This window comes from Tribolium castaneum, chromosome 7, assembly GCF_031307605.1.
Source record: "Tribolium castaneum strain GA2 chromosome 7, icTriCast1.1, whole genome shotgun sequence".
Classification (NCBI taxonomy): Eukaryota; Metazoa; Arthropoda; class Insecta; order Coleoptera; family Tenebrionidae; genus Tribolium; species Tribolium castaneum.
Genome location: NC_087400.1, coordinates 258015 through 280242, shown reverse-complemented (window position 1 = coordinate 280242; position 22228 = coordinate 258015). Strand labels below are relative to the sequence as shown.

General features: G+C 34.6%; 2 protein-coding genes across 5 annotated transcripts; one reads left to right on the top strand and one right to left on the bottom strand.

The window, feature by feature from the left end:
• Positions 1-46: 46 nt before the first annotated feature.
• nAChRa3 (nicotinic acetylcholine receptor alpha 3 subunit) lies at positions 47-16225 on the top strand. Of its 4 annotated transcripts, XM_008202080.3 has the most exons (13): positions 47-201; positions 4746-4830; positions 8842-8981; positions 9037-9081; positions 11185-11294; positions 11352-11532; positions 12875-12990; positions 13058-13226; positions 13277-13413; positions 14440-14586; positions 14631-14774; positions 14820-15039; positions 15087-16225. In XM_008202080.3, the coding sequence occupies exons 2-13, from the start codon at positions 4782-4784 to the stop codon at positions 15282-15284; spliced, it is 1656 nt and encodes a 551-aa protein (XP_008200302.1). In that variant the 5' UTR covers positions 47-201; positions 4746-4781; the 3' UTR covers positions 15285-16225.
• Positions 16226-16356: 131 nt separating this feature from the next.
• Positions 16357-21911, bottom strand: LOC659893 (uncharacterized protein). Its single transcript, XM_064357982.1, has 9 exons — positions 21685-21911; positions 20060-20559; positions 19957-20015; positions 18922-19214; positions 18197-18869; positions 17673-17933; positions 17513-17626; positions 17284-17457; positions 16357-16801 (listed from the first exon to the last, which is right to left on the bottom strand). Exons 1-9 carry the CDS (start codon positions 21894-21896, stop codon positions 16391-16393), a joined length of 2697 nt encoding a protein of 898 aa, XP_064214052.1. The 5' UTR covers positions 21897-21911; the 3' UTR covers positions 16357-16390.
• Positions 21912-22228: the final 317 nt, after the last annotated feature.

Here is a 22228-nt window from a genome sequence, read left to right as displayed (position 1 = left end):
AGTAGTTCTTGGAGTGAGTTTTTTCACACGTGTGTACGCTTGCGTGGTGTGGGCGGCGGCGTCGTCCGGGTTGGAACACAGCTAGTGGGTGCCGTGCCTCAACCACAGATAGGTTCATCCGAGTTTGCAAGACACGATCACTGGTTTTCGATGATGGTGTTGCAGATTTGTCTGAACTGAACGGATGTGAACGAGATTTTGGTAAGAATTCGAGATTTTTGTGAGTCTTTATCACGGGTCGAGTGTGTCAAGCTCGCTCGATCGATTGATATGTTGGAAAAAATATGCAAAATCAATGAAACTCAATTTTTTAATTTTTGAGTTTGCACCATAACTAAATAAATTGAGCAAATTGATTGAAATTTGTTGCAGTTGCTTAGGGTGGCCAAAAAAACTCATGTTCCAAATTTCAACCAAATATGTTGACCCAAAGCCAAGTTACAGGCGTTTGAAAATTTCGTAATGGTGCTAAAATTATAGGCTCCAGAAATACAGTTACCACTTTTTAGCCACAAAACTAAGAATGTTTTAAGTATTTGGGCGAACTTAATGCTTGTTATTGTTTTCCTATTTTTTTTTTGGCTATATTTGTTCCAAAAAATCGTAATTTTGAGTTTAGTCTAAACCCTGATTTAGCACTTTGGCAATTATTGGACGAATCTTGTTGACATTTTCACGATTTGTTTAAAACCCTTCAAGTATCATAGGTCCCGAATTTGTAAAAGTTTGACTAACTAAGACCCATTCAAATTTTTCAAAAAAGTGCTAACCCTCTTCTTTTTGACTTCGTTAATTCCCACCCGATTTGAATAAAATTTTCAGGAGTTGTGCCCTTTGATGCCCATAGTACATGTTTCAAATTTGGAAAGGAGAGGACAAGTGAGAGTCGTGCTATAATTAATGAAATTTTCAAAAAGTGCTAACCACTAGCACCCTAACTATCTCAGCAACCACTGGTCGTAACTTAATGAAATTTTTGGAGCTTGTTTAGAGAGCCCTTACTAACTCATATCCTAAATTTGGGTCAGTTATAGTGACCCAAAACCCAGTTATGACTGTTTGAAAATTTCAAAATGTTACTAAAAAATCGGATTTTTTACCTCTTTTTGGTCAAAAAACCAATAATTCGAACATATTTAGGCAAAATTAATGTTTTTCAAAATCATATTAGTACATTAGAGTAAAAAAATCAAAATTTTGAGTTAGCACCTTTACTATATCTCAGCAACTACCCGCCCGATTTTGATGAAACTTTCAGGATTTGTTCAAACCGTTCACGTTATTGTTCGTTTCAAATTTGGTGAAGTTTGGTTGACTGGGGGGCGTTTTATAAACGATTTGATCGAATTTTTGTGCCAAATGTTTCAACTTGGTGTGAACTCGTTTTCCTTTAAAAATTCAATTTCCTCAACTGTGAGCACACTTAAAAAAACAATGAAGGTGAAACGTCCGTTTACATTTTAATTTGGCTGTTTCTGGCCCAATTTCCGTTTCCGTTTCCTCATTTCTTATGCATCTTTTGTACTAAGAGCGATCTCTTGCGGTCTTTCCGCAACATAAAACAATCCGTCAGACGAACGAATCGATCATAATTCAAAATCCGTGACGGAAGGAAAAGGAAACAATCTGAACAAACACTCGAACCAATATTTTCCTTTTTCGATAACAATTTATCAAAAAAAACCTAACACTTGAGCGAGATCGTGCTCAAGAATGAAACAATTAGGTCGCGAGTTTTTTGAATGGCCTGCAGTACGATTTATGACACAAACTGCGTGATTTCTACAATGCAACGGTCGTTAAACTCGCACAACATGGAAAATTTAAACTTGAAATCATTCAATTACTTTGATTAGTCAAATTTTTGAAAAATTGGTCCACTAGCACCATTTTGAAACACTATAACTCGGCTCCTAATTAACGAAATGACTTGAAATTTGGAACATGCACGTCTTTGACTGATCTAAATAAGGCCTAAAAATTTCACTTCGATACGATGAATAGTTGTGGACTTATTTAAAAAACATTTCTTTGTTCAAATTTCAACTTGACAATCACCGGAATCGCTCATACGTCAACCTGCCCCCTCAAAACCTTATCTCTACCTTTTCAACCGATCAATACTCGTAATTTTCACTACAAAAACACCGTTGTTTGCCTCAAAATCGGAATAAATCAATTTTATTATGCTCCAGGAGTTTAAAACGGGCCAAACAACACGTTAATCAATCAATATAGTAGGCCGTGACTGTTGTTCTTTGAGGGAAAAATTAATTCACGACTCGGGATAATCCCCGAAATTGCTTCTGTCAAACGATAAGCCGATAAAAAGGGATACGACAAGCTAAAAAATAATCACATTTTTTAAATTTGGCGCCAAATCCCCCCCTGGTCTTATCTCTAGATTACGCTGCTACTTATTTATTTATGCGCTTCTCATTACCATTCCTTGTAATAGCTGTCGGAGATATTCATGCGTTTCGAGAAAATTCACGAATTATATAAACATGACGCACCCTAAACACGAATAAATCAGGAAGGCCGTGCCTGTGATTGATTCCAATTGCTATGGCAACACGGTTATAACCTAACCGTTTTGGTATAAAACTCACTTTAGGTGTAATTATGATGATAATGTGTTGACAAGGGACGCAATTTATCGCCCATTTAAATTTATTGTTATGGGCCCTTTAGACCTGGACGTGATGAAAATCTCAAGAAGTGTTTGAACACGCCCCAAGAGTGCATGTTTCAAATTTCACCTCTTTAAATTAATTAGGAGCAAAGTTATAGCAATTTAAAAATTCAAAAAAGTGCTAACTTTTTTCCAAAATTTTCCCAAACTTTGACGGATTTTGATGAAATTTGGACACGACGTTACAGTGGACTCAGATAACATGTGTTTTAAGTTTGGTTAAGTTTGGGTGGGTGCAAGCCAAGTTAGGGCCATTTTTGTGTTTCAAAATAGTCCTAACTTTTTTTCAAAATTTTTCCAAATCTTGTGCGATTTTGATGAAATTCGGACACGATGTTGCAGTAGGCTCAGATAACACGTGTTTTAAGTTTGGTTAAGTTTCGTGCGGTGGAAGCCGGATTAGGGCCATTTTTGTGTTTCAAAATAGTGCTAACTCTAGCACTGTAATTATCTCAGCAAGCACTTGGTTGTTGTAAATGAAATTTTCAGGGTAGGTTTGTAAGGGTTAAGAGAATAAGTTTGTCAAGTTTCGGGCAATTATATGAACGTGGAGCGATTTTACAGTTTTGCGAAAAATTCAAAGAATTGCTTATATCTCGCGTAATGCTGGACCGATTTGTCTGAAAATTTCAGAGCACATTCAGACGGTTTATTGTGGCTTGATCCCACAATATGGCCACTTATAAGCAAGCACAAGCGTGTTAAATATTTAAGCGAGTAGCTCCATCGCCAAAACCGAAATTTCTTAATGTAATATTCAGAAATCGCCTTTATTCCCACTAATGCCTCTCGTAAACCGGTCTGGCAACCCTCTTGTGATTGTATATGAAAAAGAGAAAAGGCTCCGAACATGAGTTACATCCAGCTATTAAAAAGTAACGTCGAGCACCTGCTCGAGTACTCCGAAAGCGTTTTAAAACAAGCAAGCGGGCATAAAGATAAAAGAAGAACGAGAGTATAGGTAGTAGTATCTTAGCAACGTTGAGGCCAATCGATGCATTTTACTTTACTCCGCAAAAGCTGTTAGCTTGCCATGCTTAAACGTCAACTTTCACAAGTGTGAGATAACGAAATTACCGAAAATTAACTCTTTGGGGACTTGTTTGTGTTTGAGTTTTTTTCTGCTGACGTTGGACACCGATAAAAGAAATATGAGGATGTTTATTGAACTGTTTACTTGCGAAAGTTTAGCGACGGCTCAAATTTTTTCATGGCCGGAGTTGACAACAACCAAATCAACTTACATAATGCGAATAAAAAAATGTTTAAAACACTGTAAAATCGCTTCTTATCAATAAAATTGTGTGAAATTCGGCAGTTTTGTTGCTTTGACAGACATAAAACTTCCCTGAAAGTTTCATTAAAAAGGACCAAGTGGTTGCTGAAATAATTGGAGTGCTAGAGTTAGCACCATTCTGACACACAAAAACGGCTCTAACTCAGCCTCCACCAATCGAAACTTAATCAAATTTGATAGGCGTGTTCCGTAGACCAATGGTAACATTATATCCAAATTTCATCAAAATCGGTCACGATTTTCGAAAATTTTGGAAAAAAGTTAGCACTTTTTTGAAATTTTCAAGTCGTTGTAACTTTGCTCCTAGTGGAGATAATCGAATGAAATTTGAAAAGTGGCTTAGTATTGGTGGTTTAATGACGCCCGTAAAATTTGGTTAGAATCGGTCCCGTAGTATAGGTATTTTTCAATTTTTGTTGTGTGGTCGCTTCAAGTATCAAAAGCCACTCGTGGCCGCCGAAATTTAATTAAAGAGAAAACTTGGGCCAAAGAAATAATTGGAGTTGTTGTTTGAGAGGCAAAAACAATTAATTAAAATATGTAATGAAACATCGTCAGTTAATTAAGGCGGCAATTGTCGTTGAAAGAAACGGCACAGGGCGTCGTTTTTATTTTCTACCTGAGATATAAAAGCGAGTTTATGACGCGATCTCGTGAAACGCTCCGTCGGGATTCTCTCTCTGCTACTGAAATATAAAACGAATAACGGTCATCGGTTACTGAAAGCTCCTTAATTAAGGATTTGTGTTTCAGGAAACTGAAAGGTCCACCATGTGGACATGACTCGGGATGAAGAGCTTGGTGGGGATTATGTGGATAGTTTTAGTGCTCATATCAGGTGAGTTGTTCGAGTTCAATTAAACGGAGGAGGAAGCTTGAAGGAATTTCATAACGCAAACCAAAAGATATGCACTGTTTGAAGGAAAAAATTGTGTTATTTTGTACTCGGAATGTTTCAATAAAACGACTTATTTTATCGCAAGAAATAATAGTCGTATTCAATTTTTTTTATTTGTGCTAAGATTATTATTTTCAAAAAAGTGCCAAGTCAGGTCCAACTGTTTTTTCCAAAATTGTCTGTTCTACTTATTTTTTTGTATATTTAAATAAAATTTGGCCCAAATATGCACTTTAGTCTCCTCTTTCGGAAACTGAAAACGGATTTAGGATACGAGTACTCGTTCGAGCGCTATGGCTGTTTACGTACAAGGGTGCTAAGTAAAATTTTTTTCTTCATTTTTTTTATTTTATAATTATTTTATAAGAAATCGGGACGAAAATAATGTCACTTGTGTATCTTGACCCAAATTTTAAGAATCCGGAGACGATTATGTGCCAGGGTTAATATTTTAGAAGTTTTGGCCACAAATATTTTCAAAAAAGTGCCAAGTCAGGTCCAAAACTTAGGACTGTTTTTTTCCAAAATTGCTTGTTCTACTTATTTTTTCGTATATTTGAATGAAATTTGGCCCAAATATGCATTTTAGTCTCCTCTTTCGGAAACTGAAAACGGATTTAGGATACGAGCACTCGATAGGATTTTAGGGCTGTTTAATTACAAAGGTGCTAAGTCAAAACATTTTTTTTTCAAAATGTTTTATTTTATACTTATTTTTGAAAAAAATCGGGACGAAAAAAATATTATTTGTGTATTTTGACCTCATTTATAAGAATCTGGAGACGATTATATGCCAGGGTTAATATTTTAGAAGTTGTGGCCACAAATATTTTCAAAAAATTGCCAAGTCAGGTCTAACATTTAGCACTTAAACCAATAACTCAACCAAACTTCGGGATATCGTGACGAATTTTTAACTGAGTTATGTTCGATTACTTGGTAATTAGCAATCAAAATTTGAACAAATTCAGTCCATTGTAAGGTTTTCTGTGGTGTTTGGAAGCTCTCAGTGAAACTAAACAATCTCTCTTATTTTTCAAAATTTTTTCTATTGCTTATTTTCCATAATATGCGAATAAAATTTGACAAAAACACACATTTTGATCACTGCTTTCAGAATCAGAAAACAAATTACGACCATAACAATTAGTTCCGACGTTATGGCCATCTGTAGTCACAAGGATGCTAAGTCTAATCACTTTTTTTTCAAAAATTTCGTATTTATTTATTTTGAGAGATATAAAGACGAAAATTACGTCACTTGTTCTTTTTTAGTCAGGCATTAAGAATCTGAAAGCAGTTTCGAGCTACGGACAATATTTTCGTAGTTATGGCCACATATACTTTCAAAAAAAGGCCAAGTCAGGTGTAGCACTTAGCACCTTTTTTAATAACTTGAACTGACTTTGAAATATTGTGATGAAATTTTCAGGGCGTGTTTACGTGCTATTATAGAACGTTTGAGCAAAATTTGACTCAATTGTGTTGACTAGAAACTTTTCTAAAGACAGCGAAGTGTCTTTGAAAATTGTCTGTTTTTTTAAATTAAATGTAATATTTTGGGTAATTTTTTGCCCAATTTATTTTTCTTTCAGTCATCCTCACATCGAGTGAAACTCAAACGAGGTGCTCTAATTATCGTCAAACTTTAATAAGAGCTTTATTTGCGCGCAAACTGTTGACATTTTGACAATTATTCTCTCGCAACCTCAAACCCAGCAGCCTCTAATCCAACAATCGATAGCAAAAACTGATTTTCAATTCAATTTGCGTGAAGAAATTGAGAGGAAATCGGGTTTTATCCTTCGCTCCAGCAGATTGTGAAACTAAAACCAACTCCCAGTGAGAAAAAAATTATTAATATTCAACGCGGCGTGTTTACATTTTTCCTCATCGTTAAATTAAACTTGTTGTAGCACTGGAAATATTTTTTTTCAGTCACAACGAAACTTTTCGTCCAAATATTGGACTGGTTTTGTTTGAACGGCGATCGATCGATTTTAATTTAAGTTGGGGTCGTAAAGAGATGTGGTTTGTGGGTAGTTAAAAGCATCTTGGAAAACGGAAGTGTTTTGGATATCGGTGAACGGAAGTTTGGCATAAACTTCATTACCTTGACTGCGAAACTTGATATCTAAGGATCACACCTGAACGGAGATAAGCTAATTGGCTGGAAAAATTGAGTGATAAAAATGGAGATAAACGGCTGAAATATTTCCCGTAGCGAAAAAACGCGTCCAGTTTTTTAAAATTTGAGACAAAATAGATAATTGGCCTAAATTTTGTTACTATATCTTTACAATTAATTACAGTACAGAATTTTGGTATAAAGCAAAATACGTTTCCAGATTCTTAAAGTTCGTCTTAAAATACGTAAGCGACATAATTTTCATACAGATTGCTCCAAAAATAAATAAAATAGAAAATTTTGAAAAAAAAAATTGAATACGACTTGGTCCATTTTGAAACATTTCGCTCTAGAAAGATTTCTGGTTAACACAATTGAGTCAAATTTTGCACAAACGTTACCAAGCGTCCAAAAAAGTCGCTCAGAAAGTTTCATTAAAATATCTAAAAGATTTCTCGATTAAACGAGGTGTTAAGTGTTAGGACCAGTTTTAGTCCAGTTTGAGACATTCTAAGAGCCCTAACTAAGCTTCTAACCGTCAGAAATTTACCAAATTTGGTCCAAACGTTCTATAATAGCAAATAAACACGCCCTGAAAATGTCATCACAATATTCCAAAGTTAGTTCAAGTTATTAAAAAAGGTGCTAAGTGCTACACCTGACTTGGCCTTTTTTTGAAAGTATATGTGGTCATAACTACGAAAATATTGTCCGTAGCTCGAAACTGCTTTCAGATTCTTAACGCCTGACTAAAAAAGAACAAGTAACGTAATTTTGGTCTTTATATCTCTCAAAATAAATAAATACAAAATTTTTGAAAAAAAAGTGATTAGACTTAGCACCTTTGTGACTACAGACGGCCATAACGTCCGAACTAATTTTTATGGTGCAAGTTAATTTTCGGATTCTGAAAGCAGTGACCGAAATGCGTATTTTTGCCAAATTTTGTTCAAATACAAAGAGCTCGTTTAGTTTCATTGAGAGCTTCCAAGGGCCACAGAAAACCTTAAAATGGACAGAATTCGTTTAAATTTTGCCCGTCAATTACCATATAATCAAACATAACTCAGTTAAAAATTCGTCACGATATCCCAAAGTTTGGTTGAGTTATTGGGCTAAGTGTTAGACCTGACTTGGCACTTTTTTGAAAATATTTGTGGCCACAACTTGTAAATTATTAATCCTTGCACAGAATTGTCTTCAGATTGTTAAAGTTCGGGTCACGATACACAAGTGACATTGTTTTTGGTCATGATTTCTTTCAAAAAATAAATATAAAATTGAAAATTTTGAAAAATTTTTTTTGACTTAACACCCTTGTACATAAATAGCCATAGCGCCCGAACGAGTGCTCGTATTTGAAATCTGTTTCCAGGCTCGGAAAGAGGAGACTAAAAGGCATATTTGGGCCAGATTTCATCCAGATCTGGTCAAAATTAAGTAAGCGGGAATTTTTTGAACAGTGCTGTAACTCTCTGTTTGGTGTAATTCCCTCTCGTCATTGAAGGAATTGCAAGCTCTCGCTGTTAAATCACTCTAATTGGAAGTAATGTGCCTCACGCGTCCCGAAATTAATTACAATCGGGCATACGTGCACCAAAACGGACTTTACAGTCGAATGCCGTTAAGAGCCCCAAAGGGATGAGCCAGCAAAACACATTTCCAAATGTAGATTTTCAAGAATAATTGCCAGCCAAGTGCGCTTTGTTCGCGTGTAAACGCAACTTTCACTGCCTTAAAACGACTTCATTTGAATGATAATGAGAAAGAAACGGCGATTTTTGCGTGAAAATTAATACAATTTGTTCGGTTTTCTTTTTCAGGATGTTCCGGTAATCCAGACGCCAAACGACTCTACGATGATCTTTTATCAAATTATAATAAATTGGTTCGGCCTGTAGTCAACGTTTCGGACGCTCTAACTGTCAAAATCAAACTCAAACTATCGCAACTCATCGATGTTGTGAGTATTTTAGGAAAAATAATAAAGTTGCAAAAAACGAAGCAAACATTTCCAGAACCTCAAGAACCAAATAATGACAACGAATCTGTGGGTCGAACAGGTGTGTAAACACTTTATTTTTTTTCATTTTTTTATTTTTAAAGTTTTTACAAGCTTTCCGAACGAACTGAAATTTTTCATACATACGTAATTTTTGACTAATTCATAATTTCTAATAGTTATAAGTAATTTTCAGGATCCTTGGTCGCCATTTGTGGCAATCGATTAAAAAATGTGCAAATAATTTAAATAAAACTGTTTGGCCAAAATTTTTTCATACCTACCCACCAATAAAATAATAAAAACTATTATAAATGAAAATTAATGTCATGAGTACATCTGTCTGACGTAAAATTGTCCGAGGATTCCAAATCTGTTTTTACTTGAGTTATAAAAATTGTAGTTTTAGAGATATTAGACGAAATATGGTTGTTTGTAATTTTTCCAATTTACAAAAAAATATAAATAAAAAAATTAAAAATTGAAATTCATCTCAAACGATTTGTAGATCTTTTTACTTGTTATTATCTATTTAGAACCAAAATTTTGTAGCGATCGAGTTAGAACTGTGTAAATAATTTGAATAAAACTGTTTGGTCACATTTTTTTTACCTACCCTCCAATAAAAAAATCAGAAAAACTATAAATACTAAAAATTTATGTCAAAAGTATAGCTATCTGACGTATAATTGACTGAAGATTCCAAATCTGTCTTTATTTTTGTCTTACGATTAGTAGTTTGGGAGATATTAGACAAAAAATGGTCATTTGTAATTTTTCTAAGATTATAAAAAAAATTACAAAAAAAAGTATAAAAAAACAAAAACTGATCGAAAGCAACCTGGAGCCTCTTTCACAAGTTAATTATTTATTCCTATGCAAAATTTTGTGGCAAACGTGTCATAACTGCGCAAATAAATTTGAAAAAACAGCTTGATCAAAATTTTTACTTTCCTACCCTACTAATAAAAAATTATGTAAATTACAATAACCAGAATTTTGTGCCAAAATTGTGTCTATCTCACGTAAAATTGACTGGGGATTTCGAATCTGTTTTCATTTTTGTTGTACGATTCGTAGTTTTGAAGATATTAGACGAAATATGGTAGTTTATGAATTTTTCCGAAACATCAAAAATAAATAAAAAAAATATTAAATAGAAATTGATCAAAAGCGACTTGTGGTCCCCTTCACTGATCAATTATCTACTTCTGACCAAAATTTTGTAGCAATCGAGTCAAAATTGCGCAAATAATTTAGAAAAAACAGCTTGATCAAGATTTTTTTTACCCATCCCACCAATAAAAAAATCATAAAAATTACAATAGCCGAAATTTTATTTCAAAAATATATCCATCTGACGTAAAATTGCCTGGGGATTTCAAATCTGTCTTCATTTTTGTCTTACGATTAGTAGTTTTGGAGATATTAGACAAAAAATGGTCATTTGTAATTTTTCTAAGATTATAAAAAAATTACAAAAAAAATATAAAAAAACAAAAACTGATCGAAAACAACCTATAGCCTCTTTCACAAGTTAATTATCTATTTCTATGCAAAATTTTGTGGCAATCGTGTCAAAACTGCGCAAATAAATTTGAAAAAACAGCTTGATCAAAATTTTTACTTTCCTACCCTACTAATAAAAAATTATGTAAATTACAATAACCACAATTTTGTGCCAAAATTGTGTCTATCTCACGTAAAATTGACTGGGGATTCCAAATCTGTTTTCATTTTTGATGTACGATTCGTAGTTTTGAAGATATTAGACGAAATATGGTAGTTTATGAATTTTTCCGAAACATCAAAAATAAATAAAAAAATTATTAAATAGAAATTGATCAAAAGCGACTTGTGGTCCCCTTCACTGATTAATTATCTACTTCTGACCAAAATTTTGTAGCAATCGAGTCAAAATTGCGCAAATAATTTAGAAAAAACAGCTTGATCAAGATTTTTTTTACCCATCCCACAAATAAAAAAATCATAAAAATTACAATAACCGAAATTTTATTTCAAAGATATATCCATCTGACGTAAAATTGCCTGGGGATTCCAAATCTGTCCTCAGTTTTATTGTACGATTCGTAGTTTTGAAAAAATTAAAAGAAATGTGGTAAAATTGTTAAAATTGTGAGTTTTTTCATGATTTTTTTCCAAGTCATGGTACGACTACAAGCTCAAATGGGACCCCAAAGAGTACGGCGGTGTGGAGATGCTCCATGTGCCCTCTGACCACATCTGGCGTCCGGACATCGTCCTCTACAACAAGTGAGTCCTTAACAGCCTTCCTTCCACTCAAAGTGTTATTAATGAAGTTGTTTCCAGTGCCGATGGTAATTTCGAGGTGACTTTAGCCACCAAAGCCACCCTCAATTACACCGGAAGGGTGGAGTGGAAACCTCCAGCGATTTACAAGTCTTCCTGCGAGATAGACGTCGAGTATTTCCCCTTCGACGAGCAAACGTGTGTCATGAAATTTGGATCGTGGACTTACGACGGCTTCCAGGTAATGAATTTTCGAAACAAGAGCTACAAACTGATGGATTGAACGCGATTCCGGAGGGAAATGAATCAACGATTGTTCCAAACATAACTTACTTATTTATTTGGATGAATATTTGAATGCAGTTCCACCACAAACAAACATTCGCTTGCAAATCAATTTTTTTTCAACATTTTTTTTTTAAGTACTTTGAAAAAAATCGGAAAAGTTAAGCTTCTTGACTGTTTTCATCCCAATTTTAAGAATCTGGGGACGAATTTGTGCCAAGATTGGTATTTTAGTCGCTAGAAACACAAATATTTTCAAAAAAGTGCCAAGTCAGGTCTAACTTTTTTTTTAAAATTGTTTGTTTTACTTATTTTTTCGGATATTTGAATGAAATTTGGCCCAAATATGCATTTTGGTCTCCCCTTTCTAAGTCTGAAAACGTATTTAGGATACAAGCACTCGTTCGGATGTTATGGCTGTTTAATTACAAAGGTGCTAAGTTAAAACAATTTTTTTTCAAAATGTTTTATTTTATACTTATTTTTGGAAAAAATCGTGACGAAAATAATGTTATTTGTGTATTTTGACCTCAATTTTATGAATCTGAGAACGATTTTGCGCCAAGATTAATATTTTAGAAGTTGTGGCCACAAAAATTTTCAATAAAGTGCCAAGTCAGGTCTAACACTTAGCACCTTTTTTAATAACTTAAACTAACTTTGGAATATTTTGATGAAATTTTCAGGGCGTGTTCATTTACAATTATAAAATGTTTGGGCCAAATTTGGTAAATTTCTGAAGCTTAGTTAGGACTCTTAGAATGTCTCAAACTGGACTAAAACAGGTCTTAACACTTGAGACCTCGTTTAATCGAAAAATCTTTTAGATATTTTAATGAAACTTTCTGAACGGCTTTACTGGACGTTTGGGAACATTTGAGCAAATTTTGAGTTAATTATGTTAACTAGAAACTTCCCTAAAGTCAGCGAAGTATCTCAAAATCGACCAAGTCGTATTCATTTTTTTTTCAAAGTTGTCTATTTTATTGATTTTTGGAGTAATCTAAATGAAAATTATGTCATTTACGTATTTTTAGACGGACTTCCCTAATATAGAAACGGATCATTGCTACAAACAATTTTTTGGCCGTTTTTTTTTTGAAAAAAAAGTTGTTTTAAAAAAAGTGCCAAATTTGGTCTAAAAGTTTACCGGTTAATAACTCTGCCAAATTTTAAGTTATCATCATGAAATTTTAACTGTGTCTTTAGCAATCACTTAGTAACGAACAGACCAAATTTGAATCAATTATCAGAAGGGAAAGCGTTTTTATGGCTTTAGGAATATAAACTTTTTTTAGGTGGATCTTCGTCATGTGGACGAGATGAAGGGCTCCAATATTGTCGATATCGGCATCGACTTGACCGAATTCTACACTTCGGTCGAATGGGACATCTTGGAGGTCCCAGCCGTCAGGTAAACTCACCAAACTTGTCATTTAATCATTCGACCTTTTCGCTGTAAATATTTCATGTGTTTTCAGGAACGAAAAGTTTTATACGTGTTGTGATGAACCTTATCTTGATATCACATTCAACATTACGATGAGACGAAAAACTTTATTTTATACCGTCAATCTCATCATTCCGTGTATGGGCATTTCGTTTCTCACCGTTTTAGTGTTCTATCTGCCTTCCGATAGTGGTGAAAAAGTAAAGTTTGACTAAAATTTTTATTTTTTTTTTCAAATAATTTTTTTCAGGTAAGTTTGTCCATCTCGATCCTACTATCACTGACAGTGTTCTTCCTACTACTAGCCGAAATTATCCCACCGACGTCATTGGTGGTCCCATTGTTGGGCAAATTTGTACTTTTTACCATGATTTTGGACACTTTCAGGTTGGTGCCAAATAACACATAACTTTCAAAAATTTCTATTTTATTTATTTAAACACACATTTAGCTCAAAATTGCCACGTTTGTGGTTTTTGGTGTCCTTTTTCAGAATCTGCAAACGGATTTAAGCTACGAGCTATAGTACAGGCGCTAGAGCCTTAAATGCTAAGACGGGTGAAAAATTTGATAACTCAAATAGCTTTTGTTATAACGTGATTAAATTTCAAAGGCGAGTTTACACAACCTGTTACAAGCTTTGGTCAAAATATGAACACATTACATTGACTAGAACCGATTCTAGAGCCTCCAGGAGTTCTCAAAAGTGGCTAACACTAGTCTAACACTTAGGACTTTAACCAATAAGTCAAACAATTTTTGAGATTTATTGATGAAACTTAAACTACGTGTTTGTTGGTTATTTAGTAAGTAGTGGAAAAAATTTGAACAAGTTGCAACTGTTGAAAGCTTCTACAGAGTCCTTTGAAGCTTTGGATAGGGTCTAAAAAAATTTTTTTTTTTGAAAATTTAATATATTCCTTATTTTTTCAAATACTTTAATGAAATTTACAATAGTTACGTATTTTAACCCCCTCTTTCAGAATCCGGAAATGGATTTCAATTATCTTAAACGTGTAGGCCCCTATGGTCAAAAGTATGCCACAAGGGGGGCTAACACGTGTCCTAACACCTAGTGTAAATCAAGTAAGCGTTGGATTTTTTCAAAGGAATTTCACCCAAGCCTTTGGGACCCATCTGGCAATAGTTTGTCCAAATTTGACGAAATTCACACTTCTAGAACCCGAAATTTTGTAAAATTGCCAAGAAAATTTTTTTTTGACAGAAATTTCCCCCTAACAATTCCTTGCAATTTCTGTAAATTTTGACGAATTGAAGTGAAATTTTCACCATGGCCGTAGTTTAGTGCCCTCTTTCCGAATCCGGCCCCAAAATTTTGCTCCATGGTACCGTTGGGCCGTTATGGTCAAAAATAACAAAATCAAAAAACCGTTGCCAAATGCTTTTTTCCAGCATATGCGTGACAGTGGTAGTCCTCAACGTCCATTTCCGGTCCCCTCAGACCCATACCATGGCCCCATGGGTGCGTCGTGTCTTCATCCACATCCTCCCACGTCTCTTGGTGATGAGACGACCCCATTACCAATTCGACCGGAAAAGGTACCATCGTTTCGTGCTCACAACCCATTAACCCATCATTCCAGCATGACGTCCAGTCATCGTGTCATGGTACGAACCTGCAATGGGTTGGAGCTTCGCGATCCTGGGATTTTTACAGACACGGAGGATTTGGTCGATGATCCCGGTTTTTTCCCAAGCGCTAGTTCCAGGGATGAGCTAACACCCAGGTTTGTAGTTTTTGAGCCAACGGTTGACCCATGATGGGTTTTAAGGGAGTTGGAGGCTGGGGCCTTGAATGCGTGTCGGGTCCATGGTACTACCCCACCGCCAGGGCTCGGGTTGCCTTTACCAACGGATCTGGGCGCTGGGTCGCTTGAGGATGCGCTTTGTCGGGAGGCCAACCCATGGTACTTGTGTCCAGAGGTGCATAAAGCCATTGATGGGGTCAGGTTTATTGCGGACCATACCAGACGTGAGGAGGATTCGACTAAGGTACTACTTCATGGTACTGTTTTTCATCCATCAAAAATTTTTTCAAGGTTAAGGAAGACTGGAAGTACGTTGCAATGGTACTAGACCGACTCTTTCTTTGGATTTTCACACTTGCGGTACTTGTTGGTACCGCTGGTATTATTTTACAAGCTCCGACTTTGTACGATGATCGTAGACCCATCGATGTTAGACTTTCGGAGATTGCATCGACCACTGCTAAACCCCATATTGCCAGTTCTTTATAAGGAATTTGCTGAAAATTTGGTTCCTGGGCCAAAAACAGACGCAAAATTGTCAAAAACACTTTTTGTTTTTGACTAATGGCAAAAAAAACACAAAAACAACAAAACAGTTCTTAGTTTTTTGTGACATGTTTGTCAAAAACAAAAAAAACCGTAGTCAAAAACACAAAAAAAACAAGTCTCTTTATCATTTATTACGCCACATATTTGTCAAAACCAGAAGAAAGTGGACTGGCATTGTCAAATACACACCAAATTGCGACACCGATTTGTCAAATACAAAAAAATTGAACTGATTTAGTCAAGGCCTGGGGTTCTTTTTTTCGGCTCTTTTCGGGGTCGAGCCACGTAGAAAAAAGAAGAAGAAAAAAATTTAATGTGAGTTTTCGGACGGATGCTCAAATTTTCAACTGTCCAAAAAAAAATAGTCGAAAAGTTTAGTATTTTATGGCCGATAGGAATTGTACCTTTCTAGTCATCTCCCATTTTCTCTATCACTTATAATTAGTAAATCGGACGGCAGAAATCCCTAACTTAATTATTTACTCGTTATAAGACCGAAAGTGGGTGATTAGATTTGCCTTCTGCACGTTTTTATTATTACGTTTAATATAAAAAAAACTTCAAATTTTAATGATACCTTAAAACCGTGTTTTTAAACGCTGCCGAATGATTATAAAGAAATTATATTAACGCATCGTTATTTTAAAAAAACATGTAACTATGATGATGTAAACGATTTCTATACATATTTATGCTGTAACTAACGATTTTAATAAATTAAATTTTTGATATAAAAGCTCATTTTCATAAAAACAAACCTTAAATCACTCGTTTTGGTGTCTAGATTAAACCCCTGTAACCGTAGTAACCATTATGTGTAACACCAAGTTTTATAGCCCCTCCAGGTATGTATATGTTCAATAAACGACTTGTTGACAGCCCGCCTCTGTTTAAATTCCTAGTTTAGTAACCGTGGAAACTGTGACATTTTTGTAACTGTGACAACCATTTCTGTAACTATGTCAACCGTTCCTTGGCGTTTTTGGCGCCAAATTGGAAAAAAACACACAAAAACCAAATAAATGCTCTTTATTGATTAAAACACATCACAGCGCGCCAAACTTAACCATGGTAACAGGCAGTTGCATTTGTACTTTTTCGCTTCGATTTTCTCGTGTAAGTTTCAATTTTGGAAAAATCGGTACCGACGTTTGGTCTTCTCCTCGACTTTTAGCGACGATTTCGTCGATTTTTCGACTTTTGTTCGAAATGAACGAATCGATGACGAGTTTTGTGTCGATTTTACTATTTTTTCGTGGAGGTGGTAAAATTTTATTTCTGACAAGATTTGAACGAAGTGCTATAAGATGTCGAGTTGTTTCCGACCACCATTGTCTATAAATTGATGGTTTTTCTTTCATTTCGTCTTCGTCAAGTTGGCAACGACAACAACGCTCAATATCACAATCTTTGGTGTGACGGAGGAATGTGTGTGTGGGGGCGGCGATTCGAGCCACCTATGAGTGTCAAAAACAAACATAAACATTGTCAAAAACAAAAAATTTGCTAAAAACACGTCAAAAACATATCATTGTTTTTGACAATGGCTAAAAAAGTGTCAAAAACAGAAAGTAAAAACAAAAATTGTCAAAAACAAAAGAACGAACGCAAAAAAACGGTCTAAAATCGTGTAAAAACAAACACAAAAAATTACAAAAACAATTGACAATTGCTAAAAATTGTCTCAAACAGAAAGTAAAAACAAAAAATTGTCAAAAACAAAGCTGTTGCAATAGTTGCAAAATTAAGTCAAAAACATAAAATTGTTTTTGGCAATTGCTAAAAACTGTCAAAAACAGATAATAAAAACAAAAAATTGTGAAAAATAAAACACAAAAAACGGTCTAAAAATCGTGTGAAAACAAACACAAAAATTGTCAAAAACAAAACCATTATAAAAAGTGTCAAAAACAAAAAAATTAAAAAATCTAAAACAAACCTCGAGGTCTTTAATCCTCCTTTTGCTTTTCGGAGGCTGTTTTACTTCCTTTTCTTGTTTTTTTCTGGCGGTTTTTCCCCCTTTTGTCTTAGTACTAGACGAGGAAGTTCGTCCAAAAAGACCCCGATTTTCTGCCATTTGTATCATATATTTATTATCCAATCTAATTACTTGCTACAAAACTAAATCTTAGTCATTTACTACACTTAATGACTCAAAAAACACAAACTTTTCGTTGAAGTAACGCCAAAAAACAACCCTCTTTTTCGTAATTTATACACGAAGTATCGCTTGGACATAGATGAGGTAAAATCGGAACATCAAAAATATCCGTTTCTGGCACCTAAAATTTACTGTTTTTGACAACTTGACACTTGTAGGGGTTTTACCGGAATGTTTTCAAAGAGTTTTTCATCACTATCCATCGATAATTTAACACTTTCTGTAGTTTTTTGTTCGTTTTCGTCTGATTTTTCATTGTTGTTGTTTATTTCAAGACTTTGTTCGGGGTAAATTTGAACCACCAGTTTACCTTGAAGAGTTGCATGATGTAATTTGGCGTTTTTGTTCACTTCTTTGACAGTTCGTTGGATCATTCCATCGTTTTCGGCGTCAATTCCCGAATGGGTTTCGTAAAGGACGAACTGGATCTGGAAAAAGTGTCAAAAACAGCAAAATATTCAGTCAAAAAATGTCAAAAAAAAATGACAAACTTAATGGAAATGGAAGGGCACGTTCCACATAAAATCAAAAATTGTCAAAAAAAACAAGACATATGTGTCAAATACATTGCATTTTTAGTTGTCAAAAAAAATTTGTCAAAAACAGAAAGTTGTAAAACGATCAAAAACTATAAAAAATTGTCAAAAATTGCTAAAAACGAGAAAAGTTGTCAAAAACAGAAAGCACAAACCTGTGGCCTTGACATTGCAAACCTCAAGGTCCTTCTCTGTTCATCCAAAATTCTAAACACCCTTTGCCTTCCCTCCTCATTCTCCTCCGCCTCTGTCAAAATCTCCAACATTGTCAAATCCCCTCCTCTACTACAAACCAAATCAATTGGATCACAAACCGCACTATAGCTATTAGGAGGCGTGGCAAAAACAGCCACCACCTCTTCCATGTAATTGGCATCAGGTGACACATCAATCAGCCTATCAGCAAACACCGCAACATTTGTCATACCCAGCCTACTGAGATACGCCTCGTATTCAACTTTACGACCGCCGGCACTGAACGCCATCAATTTTTTAATTTTTTCATTTTGTGATAGAATCGTAGCCAAGTAGGCCGTGGTTCTGGGGGAATTTATATGCGTTTGTATGACACTTCCAGCAAGTTCAAGGTCAGTCACGTGTTTGTAAAACGTCGCCGGTCCAAGACAAAACGACCGGTCTTGAACGACAAGTTTGTGCGCTTTGATTAGTTGGCTGCGCGCGAGGGCGGAGCGAAGGGAGGAGTGAAAGACGACGATATGTGGGCAGTGTTTGTCCCACGTGTAAGTGGAGGGGGTAAGTGGGCGTGACGTATCGACGGGGGTGAGGTTAAACTCATTTTCGATTTGTTGTTTCAATTCGAGGGTGTTTCTAAACAGTTTTGCGAGATTTTTTATTGGTGTTTGTTGAAATCACTACTCACTTGACTTTTTTGAGGTTAATCCAACACGTGACGATGCCTCCGCCCCCAGCTCCGCCCCTTAAATGGGTGGGGAGCAAATCGCTGAGGCTCAAAGCGCTGTGTTTGATTCGGAGGCGGGCCACAGCTGCTGCTAATTTTGTTCGCCACTCCCATAGCGCCGCCTCCACCGCCCACACACCCACCTCTTTGAATAGTTTAATGGCTAACGCAGCCACCGAGGTTTCGCGTTTTTTGAAACCACGATGATATAAGTCGTAGAACAAAAGCCAAATGTGAGGTAGTTTTATTTCCAACTAAAAAATCAAAAATTGTCAAATTTTTTGCTTTAAAATTGTCAAAAGCAGAAAATAGTAAACTGAAAAATATCAAAAGCAACGAAAAGTAGCTTGCTAATTAAATAGTTTTTTTGTTGGTAAGTAACAAAATATCAAAAAGTGTCAAAAACACAATACAGAACTGTGATTTTCCATACAAAAAATGTCAAAAACAAAAACGTTTTAAAAATTTTCAAAAACAAAATTGAAAAAACTAACAATTTCTGAATTTTTATTTCAAAGTTCCCATTAGATTTTTCAAATTATTTTCTATAAATAAACAGAAAATTGTCAAAAACAAAAAATAGCAAATTCAAAAATTGTCAAAATTCTTGCAACAAAGATTAGCTTGAACTAATCGGCAAAATGTTAATTAATTTATTTTATAAAGTAGCAAAATCTTAAAAAGTTGTCAAAACAAAAAGAAAATTGTTAAATAGTTAAAAATCGTGTCAAAAACAAAAAAGCGTTAATAAATTGTCAAACACAGCAAGTTAAAGAAAATCAACAATTCCTAAATTAATTTGATAGTATCCAGGTCGGTTCTTTTTTTTTTAATTATTATCTCTACAAATAATCGAAAAAATGTCGAAAACAAAAAACACCAATAGGAAAATTTGTTAATATGACTTTAGAAAGGATACAAACATTTTATTTTTTAACATTTTTTAACAAAAACTCATAATTTATAATTTTAAAGCAGAAAAATAGAGTTATTCACCTCGGGATAGAAATGGAAGAACGCGATATCGTTCAAAGCTTGCGTAAGCACGTTTTTATCTAAAAAACTCACTTTAAAACGCACAAAAAATTGTGAAAATTACGTCTGAAAACGTCGTAAATCAAAGTATAGACTCGTCTCATTTCCTGTTCGTCGTCGAAAGTGGTCGGAGCTGGAGGCTGGGCTAGAATACATGCAGCTTTCGATATGTCTGAAACAGTCCACGTGATCGGTCCAGGCCCCGCCTCTTTGCGTCTTCGTTTCTCTATCGTGTTTCTGATTGGTGGAGAGCATTCGGTTTGTTTCTTTTTCGGTTGAATGAGCCAATCGTGGAGTTTGGGCTCAGTGATGGGTTCCTGTTGAAGCCACATTCTGGAAGAGGGAATTTTGATGATGGGTTGATGACATTGAGTGATGGGTTGGTTGGCTGGTAACGGGAAAAGTGTGAACTTTGACCTATGGTGTTTATTTAGGGGTTTTATTGATTGATTTGGTGGAGTTTTTGTGATTATTGTTTGTGGATTTATGGATTTTGTTACGTCGGCTTCGTCGAATTTTAATCCAAGGAAAAAAAATTCAAGGAGAAACTTGACAATTTTTCGCCTTTAAGGTTTAAACGAAAAAATAAGTCAAAAGTGTCGAACTGATGATGGTGCTTAAGAAAAACTGGCTAGAAATTGTCCAAAATCATGAAAATGTTGAAATAAAATTCAAAAACTGCAAAAATTCTTACAAAAAGTAAGAATTTTTTTTAATTGACCAATAATTGAAAAAATTGTTTTTCTAAACATTATTAAAATTAATAAAAACTGACCAATTTTTAGACTAAAAATTCTCAAAAAATATAAAAATTGTCAAATATTTGAGTTCAAAAATTATAAAGAGACACTAGTTTTTGACTGATGACTTACTGTTACATAAAAAAAGTCTATTTTAGTCAGAACAAGTCAAACACTCGTTAAAAATTAGGCAAAAGATTCTAATAATGTAAACTTTGTGAAAAATGGCTAGTTTTTGACAATCTGGAAAAAGGAACGTAAAAAACCGCAAAAAATGCAAATTTAAAATTGCAAAAATTCCTCCAAAATATTTTTTTTTGTACTTTAGTTAGCCAAAAAATTGACGAATTAAAAAAAATTGGGTTTTGGTAATAAAAAGCTTAGAAGTTTGTCTAAAAATTGTGAAAATTAATAAAAATTGTCGGATTCTTAGACAAGTTATTGTCAAATCTTTGAACTCAACAAAAAAAATTCATTTTTCGAAATAAGCCAAAAATTGTCAAGCTAATAATATACATTCGAAAATTGTCAAAAAATTATAAATTGTCAATCAAATGAGTTCAAAAATTGTCAACATCTTTTTTCTAAATTAATAGCTTATTGTTACTTAAGCAAGAAAACTTTACAGTAAAATTTATCAAACCAAAAACTGCGTTGAAAAATTTGTGAAAAATGTCAAGAAAGCAAAAAATTGACAAATATTGGAGTGTAAAAATTGAAAAAATAGACAGTATCATTAAAATTAAAATAAAGATAAAATAAGAGTATAAAGCAAAAATAATAACAGTAAATATAAGTCACAACTTTTCCACGTTTTATTTTATGTATTCGCCCTAAAATATTCCAACTCACAATAATCGTAAAAATCAAGCAAAATAAAACAAACATTCCGTGGTACGAAGCAATTTATTCCCAAAAAAACTAACACAAAAATAAATCCCCAACTCACTCCCCCTCTGAAGCATCCTCAAGTCTTTGCTTCTCCACCAGCTTGTAGTAAATTTTCGTTTGCCAAACATCGTCACTTGGCAAAACCAAATCGAACGGTTCTTCCCCGAAAACCCCATCGACCATTTCGGTCATAAGCCGGGGCAAAACTGCCGCTGACAAGTTGCCCTCATTGAGGGAACTGAAGTTGACCCAGAGCTGGTGCTGTTCCATCCTGGCGCCATGTACAGGCTGGCCAACAAAAAGAAAAAAAAACGAAATTTTTGACAACAATTAACAATAACTGTGAATAATTTGCGAGCAATTTGTGCAAAAAATTCGTGTTTTTTTGGGTGTTTTTGGGGTAGAATTGTGCGTTTTTGCGACCAGTTGTAGACGATTGGAATTCGAGAAAATGTAATTTAGTAGAGTTGACAGAATGTCGTGTATTGGTGGATGTATAATTTTGTATTGATTTCCGTTCACATTTCATAATTTTCTGTTTTAATAAAAGAATTTTACGATTGGGTTGGCGAATTATAGAGGATTGGCACGCAGAAGGGACG